The sequence below is a fragment of the Rhamphochromis longiceps genome, linkage group LG23, assembly GCF_057381845.1.
Source record: "Rhamphochromis longiceps isolate RC_006_pf linkage group LG23, R_longiceps_female_GT1.1, whole genome shotgun sequence".
Taxonomy (NCBI): Eukaryota; Metazoa; Chordata; class Actinopteri; order Cichliformes; family Cichlidae; genus Rhamphochromis; species Rhamphochromis longiceps.
The window spans coordinates 12,855,231-12,869,843 of NC_140578.1; the positions used below are offsets into that span (position 1 = coordinate 12,855,231).

The window sequence follows — 14,613 nt, forward strand, 5'->3', positions numbered from 1 at the left end:
TACAGTGTGTTTGTTGAGTCTGTTCGCTTGTCATGTGAGTTGTAATTCATCCAAGTTCAGAATATTCAACATCATCCAAACAGACGACTTTTAGCTTCTCAGAAAACAAAAAAATCGGGTTCATGGTATTCATCTGGATATGGTCATTTTAGAGATCGGTTCTCAGCCCTCCTTTAGTACTGTGGAAACAGATTTTTTTTTCTTCCAGGGATCACCACTGTGCTGACCATGACAACCATCAACACCCATTTGAGGGAGACGTTGCCCAAAATCCCCTACGTCAAAGCCATAGACATGTACCTGATGGGCTGCTTCGTGTTCGTCTTCCTGGCTCTGCTGGAATATGCCTTTGTCAACTACATCTTCTTTGGCCGAGGTCCTCAGATGCAGAAAAAGCTGGCAGAAAGGGCGCAGAAGGCAAATAATGACCGCAGTAAATTTGACAGGCCCAAGGTGAGAATTATTTCCAAACACCAAGAAGGTTCATAAAAAACAACTGTGGTGTTTCTTTTAACAAGCAAGGCTGGAATTTAACAACTTTTAGTGCTTATAGCTGTTAAATCAACCATGTGGAGCAATTCTCCTCGGACATCACACAAATATACACGAACTAGCCGTTACATTAAAACCGCTGCTGGGAAATGTCACCATGCAGCATTGTTACAATAATGATAATGAACATTATTGCAGTAATTCATCTGTAGTCACTATGTTTTGGCTCTTCGGTGCCGAGATGCAGCGCTATCGTGATTCAGGTTGTTTTTTTTGTGGATTCCATTTCAAGCAGGGATTTATTTAAATAGGTGTATTTAAATCATCACTATCTGAAAGTTACCTATTTAACTGTGCGGGAGTATCTCTAGCTGCTAACTGCAATAAGAAGACCAGTCGTACAGCAGTTTGTGTGAAAAGAATCCGAATTCTGTCTTGATCTTTGACTCCAGCAAACATTTTTACAGTCTTAATTCTCAGGTCAAGTATTCCTTGAAACTCCGTATTTGAACTGGAACATGTAGAGGATTAATCAGGGTGTGCTTTAGGATGTGTCTGCCTTGTTACTGCTTGGTCACAAACCAGTGGCCATGCGTTCAGATCCACCCCTAGCAGTACTGTAGATGACGTCATGTTTATCCGTCTATTAACGGCAGCAAAAATTGTGCTTCGAATACCCTTTAAATATGGGTAACTCTATATAAAAACCCATCTCTGAAAAGATTCCCACCTGAACCCTGAGAGTCTTTTGTGCACATTTAGCTTTAGCATATTTAATGAAGCCATATATCTCATACTATCAATGTACTCAGACTTTAATCTCCTCAGAGATTTTACACCATTTTCCTCATAATATCATTAATTCAGACATTTTCACCCAAATCAGCTCTAAGAGTCACAGTACAAAGCCAAGACCTCAGCTTTAGTAGAAACAAGCACTGGGGTTGATAACTCACTGAAGAAAACTTCAAAAACTGCATTCTGGCTTAACACCATGGCTTTCAATAGCCTGTGGAATTTCTGGCTGATCAGAACAATTTACACTATGAAAGATCTCCTTTTTACCTACATTTGATGCCAGGATGATCTTCAAATCAAGGATAAAGATGAGCCGATTCTGAGGGATAAGGTGGGAGACAATGATTTTTAATGTGACTGGATCAATACATCCTACAGATGTTTTTTTTAATTAATCATCAGTCACAGCTTTAACCAGTCCACACTGAGTGACTTTCTGACTCCTGACTCCGATGTTCTGTGAGCATCTTAGGTGACCGAATCTCAGACAAAAGGGTTTGTGTTTGTCTTTTTCCTGGCTAGTCCATTCTGGAAGGAGGCAATTGCAAGTCTTCGTCTCTTAAACTGTCCAATCAGGTACAAGGGCGTCGTCACTCACGACGGGTGAGTGTCTGTCACTGCCTGTTGTGTTACATCTGTGAAACCTCTGGCTGAAACTTTGCTGCTGCAGTGCAAAGTTTGACCTCATTTAACAAAGTAACACGTCATCACAGCCATTTCTCTAAACACCTCACCGTACGAGTACATTCTGCTTAGCCCGCCTTTCCCACTGTCGTATTTTTGCCCTTTTTTAATGTCTTTATATGTCTGTGTTGCTAACATGCTACCCAGTAAGTGCAATCAAACCATTCCAACCATCATTAATGTCATTAGGCGATTACCTTTACACTGCACTAATTCGGCGGCGCATAGAAAACATGAAGAGTCACGAGTTACATTTTAAATTAGTTTACAGGATTCGAGGTTGATCTGTGAAACCACAGCCAAAAAAATAAGAAGACAAATATTCACTTTTTCACCTCCTCTCATGCCTTGTGGTCACCTTTTTATATCTGTGTTCATCCTGTGCCTAAACTGGTCTGAATGATATATCTGTTTTTGTGTGGGAAGCAATAGTTGTCACTACATTAGTATTAAAGCCGGCCAGTCCAACCTTGAGCTGATTTGTGAGAAGACGTTTAATTTTGGGACAGAAAAACCTGCCTTTGAAGGTCGCTCTGGTTCCCAGGCTGTCAGCCTGCGAGAGGAGACCGACCCCGGGGAACCGACGCATGCTGCACATGTGTCGTCAGTCGCTGTAGCCTGTTTTAAACATCGCTGCTGTTTGTCGGTCCTAGGTCGACTCCCAGGGGAACATTTTGCTGACAACCTTGGAGATCCACAACGAGGTGGGAGGGAACGAGATAACAACCAGTCTGAGCGAGACCCACAACTCGTCCTCCATGGTCTTCGACAACTCAGCTATCCAGTACAGAAAGCCAAGCGGGTCACGCGAGTTGGGCCGCCACAGCCTGGACAGGAACGCACATCTTAAGAAAACCCATCTACGAAGACGGTCCTCGCAGCTCAAAATCAAAATCCCAGACCTCACTGATGTGAATGCCATCGACAGATGGTCACGGATTATATTCCCCTCTGCCTTCTCCCTCTTCAACCTCATCTACTGGCTTTATTATGTTCATTAATGCATTGTGGGTTTTTTAAGCCCATGTGATTCTGGTTTATGACTGAGAGAAGCCTTGTGTGGCCGACCCGACACGGTAACGTCCTGAACGCTTTTTTAACATGATACGTGCAGAAAGAATCATGCACAGCCACAAGGATTTACCTGCAGAACATGCATCTTACAAAGACTTGCATGTGAAGTCAGCCCTGTGATCACCTGCGACTCTATCACACAAACTGAAACACACTTTTGCAGCACTGCATCTCCAAAAGATGATTTAAGTTGGATTCGATGAGCTGCTGAAACCTTCCCCTATAATTTCAGTATAACATGTGGCCACACTATTAAATTTAATCGTAAAGGTTTGTAGTATTATGACAGCACTAGCCTTCCTTATATCTGCACATGGACAAAGGCGGACCTGTAAGATCCCATGCACCCAGACTAAACAGACTTTGCCCAGGCGGGAAATTATTTGGTATGAAATCAGCCATAAAGGAATAGTTGTGATATTTTGGGAAATGTGATATTACAAAAGCCTAGTTGAGATAAAATGACATTAAAACAATAAGGCTGCATCCAGTTTTGTTATTTTTCATGATGCCCTTTGTTTGTCGTATTATATACATCCACCATACCCCTTTTCCTTACAATTGTGCACTTTTGTTTCTCCCAAAATGCCAAAGCTCGTTAAGTGTTTAGTTTCAGTTGCTTCAAGACGATAGAAACAGAGTCTGTGGTCAACAAGCTCAATCTAGAAGTTGTACCAAGGTTACAGGAGCTGGACCGTGTGTTGTTGTCCCTGTGCCGTTGTTCAAATGTTCCCTAGACTTGAGATCATTTGGTTTCAGTTCAAATTGTATTTAAATTTAATGGAAATACTACTTTCTTAAAAAGTTCAGTAAGTTTTTGCTGATCCTACTGACCAAAATCTTTGTTAGCATTTCTGCTAATCAAATAGTTTAATGCTATGCTCATTTCTATCCTGTAAGTTCTTGTTGATGATGGAAAGTAACTATAACACGTTACTCTATGATATCAAAACAGAGCCATGTCTTTGCAGTCGGGAACAATAATGACCTTCCTGACACAACATGTAGTATTTCTGTAAAAGTAGAGTTAGAATTATCGCATGTCATTGATGATGACTCAGAAAGTTGAGTATAAATACCAATATCCAATCAACTTAGCTTAATTTTCAGAACCCAATTTTAAATAACAGGAATAGAACCAGTACTGCATTTTAGAAATAACTTTATTTTCTCATTTAGTGCCATGAATGAAAGATTTTTAAAAGGTTGGAAGAACTAGCCCTAATCGTATTTCTGATGCTAACACATCACGCCACTTCAACCACTGCAATAAAATTGTCATTTTAACATTTTTGTGTGAACAAATTAGGTCATGAGTGATGTTTTGTGTTACTCTGTGGGCTTTTGAGGCTAGTACATGGATTATTTTCATATTTGTTCAAAGCAATGCTAGCAATTTACCGCTAAGCTAGGCTAATCCTCTAAAGAAAATGCAAAAATAAAAGGACTTCCCAAAATATCAAACTATTTTATCAACGTGTGCATTTACACATTTTCAAAATGCCATATTTCCGACAAAAACTGGAGAGATTGTGTGGTTTCCAGGCTTTTGTAGTGGTTTTTTTATCGAGGAATGTATTAGAACAGTTTACATCGTCCCACTATTTTTGTCACGTTGCTTTCTGTTGATTTTGTGAAACACGTACATAATACAGCACAATCCATAACTTCCTTGTTTGTTTCAGACTGCATGTTGTACTGAGGACTGAGTCGTGGCTGCAGATCCCGACCCTCTGGGGATTTGATGTACATACTGTAACTGTGCACATTTTTTCTCAGCTCACAGTAATTACATGGCTATGTTGTCAACGGTGTTTTGCTCAGTGATTTCTGGCCTCGCTGTTCTGTTTTTGTTAGTCTTTACACAAACTTATCATTTCCTTTTTGTGACAGTAAATATAAAAACACAATATCAGTTCGTTATCATTTCCATTTTTTCCTAAAGGTAGAGCATGTGAAGTCCTGTTAAGTGAAGGAGGAACTGATGGGAGGTGTGTAGCGTCTCCTAAACAACCATTCCTGCCAGACACAGCTTACAACATGCCATCTGACTGCTTGCTTGAGCAACTCGCAGCGCGTAGGAGTGACACCACCTGTCAGTAATCCTCGCAGCTCGGTGACATCCATGCGCGCCGGCCTCACAGAGCCCAAAATCAAGAACGAATCGCACATAACTAACACTTTCTCAATGGGTTTCGCATTTTTTTTAAACACTTTGCTTGATGATCTGTTTCTGCAGACACTGCAGCTTTTTCCATGAAGTGCTCCACCTTCAAAGTCTTAATGGATCAGGAAGATCAGGGCAGGAAATGGTACATATTTTTGGCATTTGCTAAATAAATCAAAACATTTTAATTCATAATTTTTGGTCCGAGCACTATAAATATCCGTGCTACGCAAACACAATCCGCTGCCAGGATTAACCCTTGCTGTGCAATTACATTACAGACATTATAATATAGATTTTATATCTTTTTATCTCTCTCAAGGATATCCATTCCTATTTAACCATCCATCTACTATGAATGGAAAGATCAATACACATCTGGAGAGATATAAGTAGATTTTTGTGTTTGTCTTTTTCCATCTTTGAGAGATGGATAAAAGCATCTGTGTGGATATCTGTCTGTCTGTGCCATGAACAGAAGGTATTTTTAGCCATCCTTCTATATTGTACCCTATATGGTACCCTGTTGAAATTTTACCTTTGTGTCCAATATGTGAGCCCAAGTAAGAGTAAATACACATCAGCGATCATTATTGACAAGACACTGTGCCAAAAAATGAAAACTTAATTGTATTCATGCATATTTATGCAAATATCATGGTACACTGTGGTGGACTTTGCCTGCCGTATAGTTTTTCCTCAAGCTTAGCTAACAACTGAATTGCAATAGCGTTCCCACCTTAAATAAATTAGTGACGTTTTCTTGGAAATTAGGAACATATGTTTTCATTAACTGTTTTTTAATAAGTTACTGTTACATGTGTGATGAAAGTAACAATGTACTCATTGTTTTTGGGTCACATTTAGACATTTAAGTTTAAATATTATATTGAATATTGTGCTCATAAATATACACTGATTAGTGTTTAATTACATCTTTCAACAAATTGATGCCTTCTAACAAACTGAGAATTAATCCATTAAACATAAATACGAGCGGAAGCTGGTTTCTGGAAGTCGTCACATGGCCCTGCCATCTTGAATACAGTAGCCGAGGTGGACATCACAGTTCCACTTGATCACATTTTATGTATCGCTGGAGATCGAACACATACGTAAGAACGGAGAAGAGAACACGAAGGCATTCTTGTGCTTTAGAACAAAATTTGAATTCATATCAGCAAGATATGAGAAGAAGAAGACTAACTCAGTCACGGCATCAACTGTCCCCTTTTCTCAGATTAGCAAACAAGCAAGCAATTTATTCATATAGCACTTTCAGAAACAAAGTGCTGTACACTTGACAAATAAAAAATGATAAGCATATTAAATTACATTTTAAAAGGCGGGGAGGGGGCTGTCTAATGTGCAGGGGCAGGTTATTCTGAGTTCCCTCTTGGACCCCGGTACCTCCAGGAGCAGCTTGTCAGCTGACCTGAGAAACCAGGGGGCGTTAGTAAGGATTCATTTAAAAAACAAACATAAGAATTTTAAAATGACCTCTAAGATATACAGGCAGCCAATGTGGTGAAGCCAGGATGGGAGTTATGTGCTCTCTTTTGTCGTGCAGCAGCATTTTGAACCATTAGCAACAGTACAAGTAAAGAGCAGTGTGCTTGGAGTTTAACCCCTTTTGGCAAGATTATTTTCTCTAAGTATAATGTAAGTTTCAAATATGTGTGTGTTTACATTTCTTGCTCAGTGCAGCCAACATGATTTAATGACTTGGGTAAAAGCTGCCGGTTATTAGACTGTTAATGGTTAAAACTTTTCTGGATGAATGTGTGGAGGCTCGTTCTAGCCATAAAGCCTAGCTGTCCTCACCACTGTAACCCTTATATTTGTGCCATCTGAGAGTGAAAGGTGGACAGATCTGAGACCTGTTTTCTGTTTTGCTAAAGATGATGTAGTGACTACAGTTTGGTCCTGCAGGTGTTACAGCAGGTAAAGTCCATGCAAATAATGAGAGAATTGATTATTTCTGATACAAAGTTAACGCTCAGTGGCCTGAGAGGTCAAACACAGTGGTAGAAAAGTCCAGAGGTGACTAAAGCAAACATGTAACTACAGAATTATATGAATCTAGTGATTTTTTTTTTTTAAATCCCTCTCAGCAACAATGAATCCTCCATTTCTGTTCAGTCACATTATTGTTTCCCTGTTCAGCTCTGTGTCGACGCCTGGACACAGACGTAGGGTTAAAAGGGTTAAAAAGGATGTTTTATTTAAAGTATTTCTTTGAGTCAATTTTTGGGATTGTAGACAGGCGATTGTCACAGGTTTCTTTTTCCCTTCCAAAATTCTCCTAAATGAGTTTTCTCTTGACGGCAGCAGGTGTCTGAACAAAGGAGCCCATGGTGAGTAAACCAGACTGTGCCTACTGCGAGATCCACACATGTTTACCACATGCGGCGTAACATTCTGGCATTGATTGGATGGAAACACCAGCGTCTTATAGTGGAGGCCCAATCAGTTCAACAGTGTGCAGTTGCGTAATAAGGAATGTCTTCCAAGTGTGTGATTAGCAGGGCGGAGATCCCTAGAAAAAACTGCAACAAAAGCGTGCACACACACTCACATTCACAAAGACAGGGAAGAGAAAAAGGGAAAGGTGAGTCTGTCCAGGAGGACATGGACAAACTGCTTATGTTGTTTTTGTTTCTTTTTTCCACTTCTTTTGTGTTTTGTGAACTAGCAGCATTTTTCTGTTAGCTGGTGTTTTCATAGGTTGATGTTCTTTCTGGGCCACCGTACAATGAAGCTCGTTGTAGCCACGTTGGCTGGCTAATTAACCGTCATATTTGCTCTTATATATTACTTATGTATTTACTATTGTGTATACATTTGGATGTAGATGCATTGACCGAAGTACAACATCTGCGTATAAAGAAGTGAAATATTACAAACTACTGTAAAACTGAAATTGGTGTTTTTAAAGTGTTTGAAATTGAGAGCATTTTACCAGGTAATGTATTGTGCTTCATCAACTGTTTTAATGGATGGTCTCAAGTACCTACGTCATGGGTTTTGTTTTTTGTTTTTGTTTTTTTTACATCATGTTTAGGCTATTAATAATTTATGCTTGGACTTAAAATGTGACTGTAACTATATTTAAGTCTGCACAGTCTCTTGAAATGGTTTTTAAACCATCACATGACCTGGCAAACCTTTTCTTCCATTTGGACATCATCTAAAAATGATGTTAGCAAAAAAATGGCAAGTTGTGTAGAGTGCTTTGAGTGCCCAGAGTAGAAAAGCGCTGCATATGAACCAACCGATTTACCATTAGTTGTTTAAAATATTAAAGACCGTTCAGAATTACTCAATATTTTAAATATTAAGTACGTAGAGTTTTTATTTTGTCATGTAAACTTGCAAGCATGTCTCTGGACTGTGGGAGGAAGTTGGAGTACCTGAAGAGAACCCCGGGGGGGGGGAATACAAACACCACACGGAAAAGCCCCAGCAGGCGGACTTCTTTCTGTGACAGTACTAACCAACACACACACACACACACACACAGTCCAAAAAAACAAGTATGATGATAAAGTTTACTTTCTTTCCTTATATGTCAGTGTAAACTTGTCCAAACTGACCAGAATCACACATTGGTGCAGCTGTTTTGCACTTAAACATGCACCTATGAGTCTGCCTGTGAATTGCTCCTATCCTGCATTTGCCATCAGATAAAGGGCACATATTTTCATGTATAACAACATATTCACAAACAATATGCAGCATGTGGTTTGTTTATTTCCTGCTGCAGTGCAATAAATGATCTTCAGCAGCTGTGGATTTCATAAGCCAAGCTAGAAAAGGCCATTTTCCTGCGGGACCTCATCAGCAGAAATAAGACAAACAGCCATAGCAATGACCATAACACAAATAAGATCCCTGGTTTGCTGTGTGCATTATCAGTGCCAGCGCCGTATAATCATCATAACCTGCAAAACAAAAGTAAGCATGCCCGCGATCATTCATTAGTCATTGGCGTTCATCATCTACTCTCCTAGTCCTTTCTCTGCTCCGTTATGTTTGCACTAATGTTCGTCATTCTAATCTCGTTTCTGTCGCCGCGCCTGTTTGTTCCTCATTCCCCCGCTCGTGTCAGTGTTGTGATTGGTGTTGTGTGGGATGAATGGATAGGAGAATTAAGCTGCGGGATATTCCAGACATGCAATAATTCAATCTGCAAATTACAGCTGATTGATAGTGGTGCATTTCAGATAAATGAACAGCAGGTGTGCGTTTGGCTGTGAGCTGCACATTATGAGGAGTTTTGAGGGCTGAAATTTGCCTCTTACATCGCCATGAAATCAGAAATATGCCATCTCAGGTCCCCTGCTCTCTGATTAAATGGACACATTAGGGCCGGTTCGCGGGGCAGCAGCCTAAGCAGTGAATCCCAGACCTCTCCCCGGTCACCTCCTCCAGCTTGTCTGGGGTAACACCAAGGTGTTCCCAGGCCAGCCAAAGGAGATAATCTCGGGTCTGTCCCGGGGTCTCCTCCCGATGGGACATGCCCAGAACACCTCTCACCCAGGAGGCGCCCTGGGTGAGAGGTGCCCAAACCATTTCAATGTGGAGGAGCAGTTTAAGCCTTTCCAAAGTAATTTTTATTCAGAATCTTTTTAAGGGAATAATTGATGCCTGTCTAAAACTAGGTTGTGCCAAACACTGACCACAGATTTATTCAGAAGATGAACATAGTCACCATTAAATCACCATTTGGCTTGTCAAGCCCTGTTTGTCAGCAACAACATGTTGTTTTCACAAGCATATATAATGAATAAAATAGAATGGAATAATCCTTTAATTGTCCCACAAGGGGAAATTTGGTTGTATCAGCAGCAAAAAAAACCAAAAAAACAAAACACACACATATACAAAAAGAACAGGACATGGAACAGAAAACAAAAAACACAATTTTTACATGTTTACATCATGGACATTACCAGAGCAGAGTACAGTACAGTTGTTAAAATTAGCGTACAGATAGTGTGCAAACAGAGCAGGATACTGAAAGATGTTTAAATAGTTAAAATTTTGAATAATTAGAAAAGTGCAGATTGTGTATTGTACCTGTGCATTAAAAAGAAGACATGTAACTTCCAATAAGTTAGTGTGTGTGTATATATAAGCTGAGAAAAGTAATGTGCAGTTATAACAGTAGAAGTTGTTACAGCACTGATGTAAACATCTGTTTGTTGGGAGCAGTTTTTATTGTACAGTCTGACAGCTGCAGGGAGGAGGGACCTGTGGAAACGCTCCTTCATGCATCTAGGATGCAGCAGTCTGTCACTGAAGGAGCTCTGCAGTTCAGCAACATTTACATGCATGGGGTGGGAGACTGTCCATCAGAGATGTTATTTTGGCCCGAGTCCTTCTGTCCCCCACCACCTGCACTGGGTCCAGGGTGCATCCCAGAACAGAGCTGGCCTTGATTTTAATGTGACTTTAAAATAAAATTTAATTTATATGTATATATTTTTTTTATTGTTTTTATGTGTTATAAAAGTTGATTCTGTTCATCTGGACGTAGCGTTTTCAGTTCATCACTCATCCAAGTGACTTCTTCAGTCTCAGCTGACTGTAGGTTTCCCCAATCTTATAAACAGTACACTTGCGTAATGACTGAAACTAGCACCACTTCATCATAATTATGCAAATTCTCATGACCACTGATCAGCAACCACTGATCACAGCCCATTGATCAGTGGCCATGAGTACCATTCACAGAGAGGTGGGGAATGGCTGCAATCACAGCATTTTAAGATGGTGAAAGATGTACCCTTAGGCCCCCTCCTCGATTCAGAGATGGTCTTTCCCTTTTTCTTTCTTTTTTTTTTTTTTTTTACTTTTCCAAATGGATCATCACGGCCTTGCCGTATTGGTCCATTTGATCGACCTTTGTTGTTATTATTTATTTTATTTTCAGTTGTTACAGATGGGACAGACATGACTGAGGGATAGGAAAGGGAGAAAGAAAGATGGAGGAAAAGAAAAACAGAAGGGAAGAGGGACAGTGAGAAAGGGCACTTAAAAAGAGAAAGAAGAGAAAAAAAATCTCCTGGATCACCTGTTGAGAGAAAAAGAAGAGAAAACAAGCAAAAAAAACAGAGCAACATACTAAACACAACACCATCACGTTAATCTAGCTAAGTGTAAACAGCAGTAAATACTAAATATTGAATGTTGTCGTGCAGCACGCAGGACCGACAGCACACAATGTGCTTGGAAATAGCAGCCAATAAAGGTGTAGTTTATGTCTATGAACAGTGAACACCCGTGTGCACACCTGTGTGGATCAGCGCGCTTGTATTCAAAAGGTTTCCCCATGTAACGGTCTGCTAGAGGGTGTAGAAAGCCATAGCCCCGTCCCCCAGGGCATGAAGCAGGCATGGAGGAGATCCAGGCTCCAGAGGCCCCAGAGTGTGAGAGCCCAAGGAGGACCACCGGAGGGGCATCCGTGCCACCCTCCTGGGAAGAGCTGAGGACAGCCCCAGATGAGGGGTCACCCAGTAGCCACGGAGCAGAAGCCAGAGGGGCCGACAGCCAGCTGTGCCAGAGTGAACCGAGCCGCAGGCCCATAGGCCGGAAGCCCAAGGGCCCCCTTTGCTCTGGAAGAGGCCTGACTGAGCAACAGGTGCCAGGCCCCGCCAAGTAGTCACCGGGAGTGAGCTGGTACATACCTGAGCGCCCAGCCCCGGACACCAAGAAACACCAGTGCACCAATCCCTGAGGGCATCAGTTACCGGCAGGGAATGTGGTGAGGGGAGATAGGCCTTTGGAGGGCCTAGGAGTTCCCAGAGAGGTGGAGTGTAAGACCCAACCTGACATATAGACACAGACAAACAGGTACACACAGACACAAACATGCATTCCCACCCTCATGCACACATATACAAATACTTAGCACTTACCCAAGTGTCCTGCTTGTAACACATCAACTTTGAGGACAAAATGTTCACTTGCTCCCTAACATATCCCACACATTAACAGGTGCCATGATGAGGACATAATCAGTGTTATTCATTTTACCTGTTAGTGGCCATTATGTTATGCCCAATCCTCTTTATTAGTGGAGGTCCTTCCCAGAAAGCTGATTCATTTCTGTTCATTTGGATGTAGTGTTTTCTGTGAGAGAAACAATTCATCAGTCATCTAAGTCACTTGTTTGGTCCTTGAGGTGCCTTTCCTGTTCCCGTGAACAGGCCATCCAATCACTGAACTCTCCTAACACAACATGTAATGAAGCACAGGATGAAAACAAAGGAAACAAAAAAGATTTACTCTCTTCAGCTTTGTCAGGGTTGTCAGTGTAGAGAGCACGTGTGGTTCTAGTTCATGTCCAAATATTTAACATCTATAAATGGGTTTTTTTGTTTTAGAAATTGTAGAAATATTTTTTATGCACACACCTCACTAAACAAACTTGCTAACCTTAGCTGCATCCCTCCATGCTCCTGTTTAAGTATTTTTCACTTCCCAGCACAAAAAACAGGACTTCTCAAACCAGTGTGAGAGTGCGCAGTAGCAGCATCCATCATTTCACAACCTCCACCTCAAAGCATGTAACAAATCCCAGTTTAATCCACATGAGAATTACATTTCATCTAGAGTATTAAAATTCTGGTGTCCACATACCTCTAATGCCATGTAATCTATTTTAATTCCATGTCCTCTTTAAAGTATATGTACTTGTTTTGTTTTTTTTCAGGACATTTTATGCAAATTGTTCGCCATCAAAGCCAAAACAGGCAAAGGTATGAAAATGTGTTTATTCTTAGAAACTAACAAACGCATCCTGACTGCACAAATTCACTGTTCCCTATAATGTCTGTGCTGTTTGTTGGCCGTGAGCGCGGCGCAACTAGTGTCTCCCTTTAAAAAAAAAAAAGCCTTTAAAGCTTTTTGTTTAAAGCACAAAACTGAAAAACATCAGCCCGTTACTGAACAGTGACAATGAAACTACAATAAAGTTGCCACTTCAAAGCAGGCGTACAGCAAGAAACAAAAGGCTTCCCTGAGGATCCTGGACGGTAAACGCTCCCTGAAAAATGCTGCTTTGAGAATTTGACTGTATAATTAGGGTTTTTACAGTGAAGCTGTCAGATGGGTGGGTGAGAGTGTGTCACTTATAAAAAAATATATATACAGATTTGTTCAGTACTTGGCATGAAAATAAGGGATCAGTTGGTAGGAGGCTAGCAGGAGAAAAAGTGCACCGCTGGGAATCTTAAAAGGAATACGGAGCGGTGTAATGACTGAAATGAATGTATACAAGGTATTTTTAACCATGAGATCAGAATCTAATACTAGTGATTATGAAATAAGGAAATTATTGTTCGAAAGAAAGTGCCTTCAAATTTGCAGATAATGAACCTCACAGGAACTGTCTCCAGTAGAAGCAATAAAGGAAACAAACCAATCACTTGATTGGGTTTCTTTGGAAGGCCGTGAGGAAGAAGACTGAGGCAATAATGTATTTCTGTGTGTAATGAGACAGACAGTTGGAATATCAGCACATTCATCTGGGATAATGAATCTAAAGGAGTGATATTAAAACTGAAGGCGGGAGCAACAACAGCAGCTGCAGTGTGAGTAAACCCCCACCACCACCACCTCCTCCACAGTAAGAGCGGGCGGACTGAGAGCTGGGAGCCAAGGTTTTTCACCTCCAGTCGCTTCTTTGCGATGAGCCCAGTAAACTCTGGGCAAAGAAGGTGGATGATACTGATATAAAAAGAATATTTATGCAAAAAAGAGTTTGTGGAGACAGCCGTAATGAGTTTTAAATAGTGCAAAAGTACTTTACACTTTTATTTGAATGCGTGTGGGATTTTCTGTGTTATCTCAGAATGGTTGAAAAGCACAGTCTGTTCAGCCAAACTGAGCAGCTTTGACAGCTCTTTTTGTGCACGGCTGTGTGTGTTTGGGAACTTTTTGCAGACATCCAACTCTCCAAAGAATGCTCATCACACCAGCTAGAGCTGCTAGGGAACTGTGACACAAGTATGCAGCCTCATATGGGATCTGTTTTTCTTAGTTTTGGCTCTTGTTTTGATTTAATTGTTGTTGCTTCTTGTGTTTGTAGTGTGTCCAGTGTTTGTGAATATTTCTGCCTTCATCTTCCTGGTTTATGCTGGTAATCTCTGTTGCTCACAAGTCCGTCTGTACTTTCCCTTCCTGTCTTCATCATTCCTCTGATTGTCTCCGCTTGTGTCTTCCCTGTCTTGTGACTGCCTGCCCCACCCGCATTGTTTTCATCCATGTTTAAAGCTGCACCAGGGCTCAGGAGGTATTTTGAGACATCGACCAATCAAAGATAAGTGGTTTGATCTCTAGCTCCTCCAGTGTGGATTGTTTAAAAAATGCATCCGTCAGAGGGCAAGTGT

At 40.9% G+C, this 14,613-nt stretch overlaps 1 protein-coding gene across 4 annotated transcripts in view; it reads left to right on the forward strand.

Annotated features, from left to right (window-relative positions):
* Positions 1-4,924, forward strand: part of gabrb3 (gamma-aminobutyric acid type A receptor subunit beta3) — a 47,483-nt gene extending 42,559 nt beyond the window's left edge. For 2 of the 4 annotated variants that reach the window (XM_085397858.1, XM_085397859.1), the window contains 3 exons: positions 209-453; positions 1,813-1,893; positions 2,628-4,924. In XM_085397858.1, coding sequence (XP_085253984.1) covers positions 209-453; positions 1,813-1,893; positions 2,628-2,975 — 674 coding nt within the window. In that variant the 3' untranslated portion in view covers positions 2,976-4,924. The remainder of the gene's footprint in view (positions 1-208; positions 454-1,812; positions 1,894-2,627) is intronic. The other 2 variants (XM_085397856.1, XM_085397857.1) reach the window with 1 other exon arrangement.
* The last annotated feature ends 9,689 nt before the right edge of the window (positions 4,925-14,613 follow it).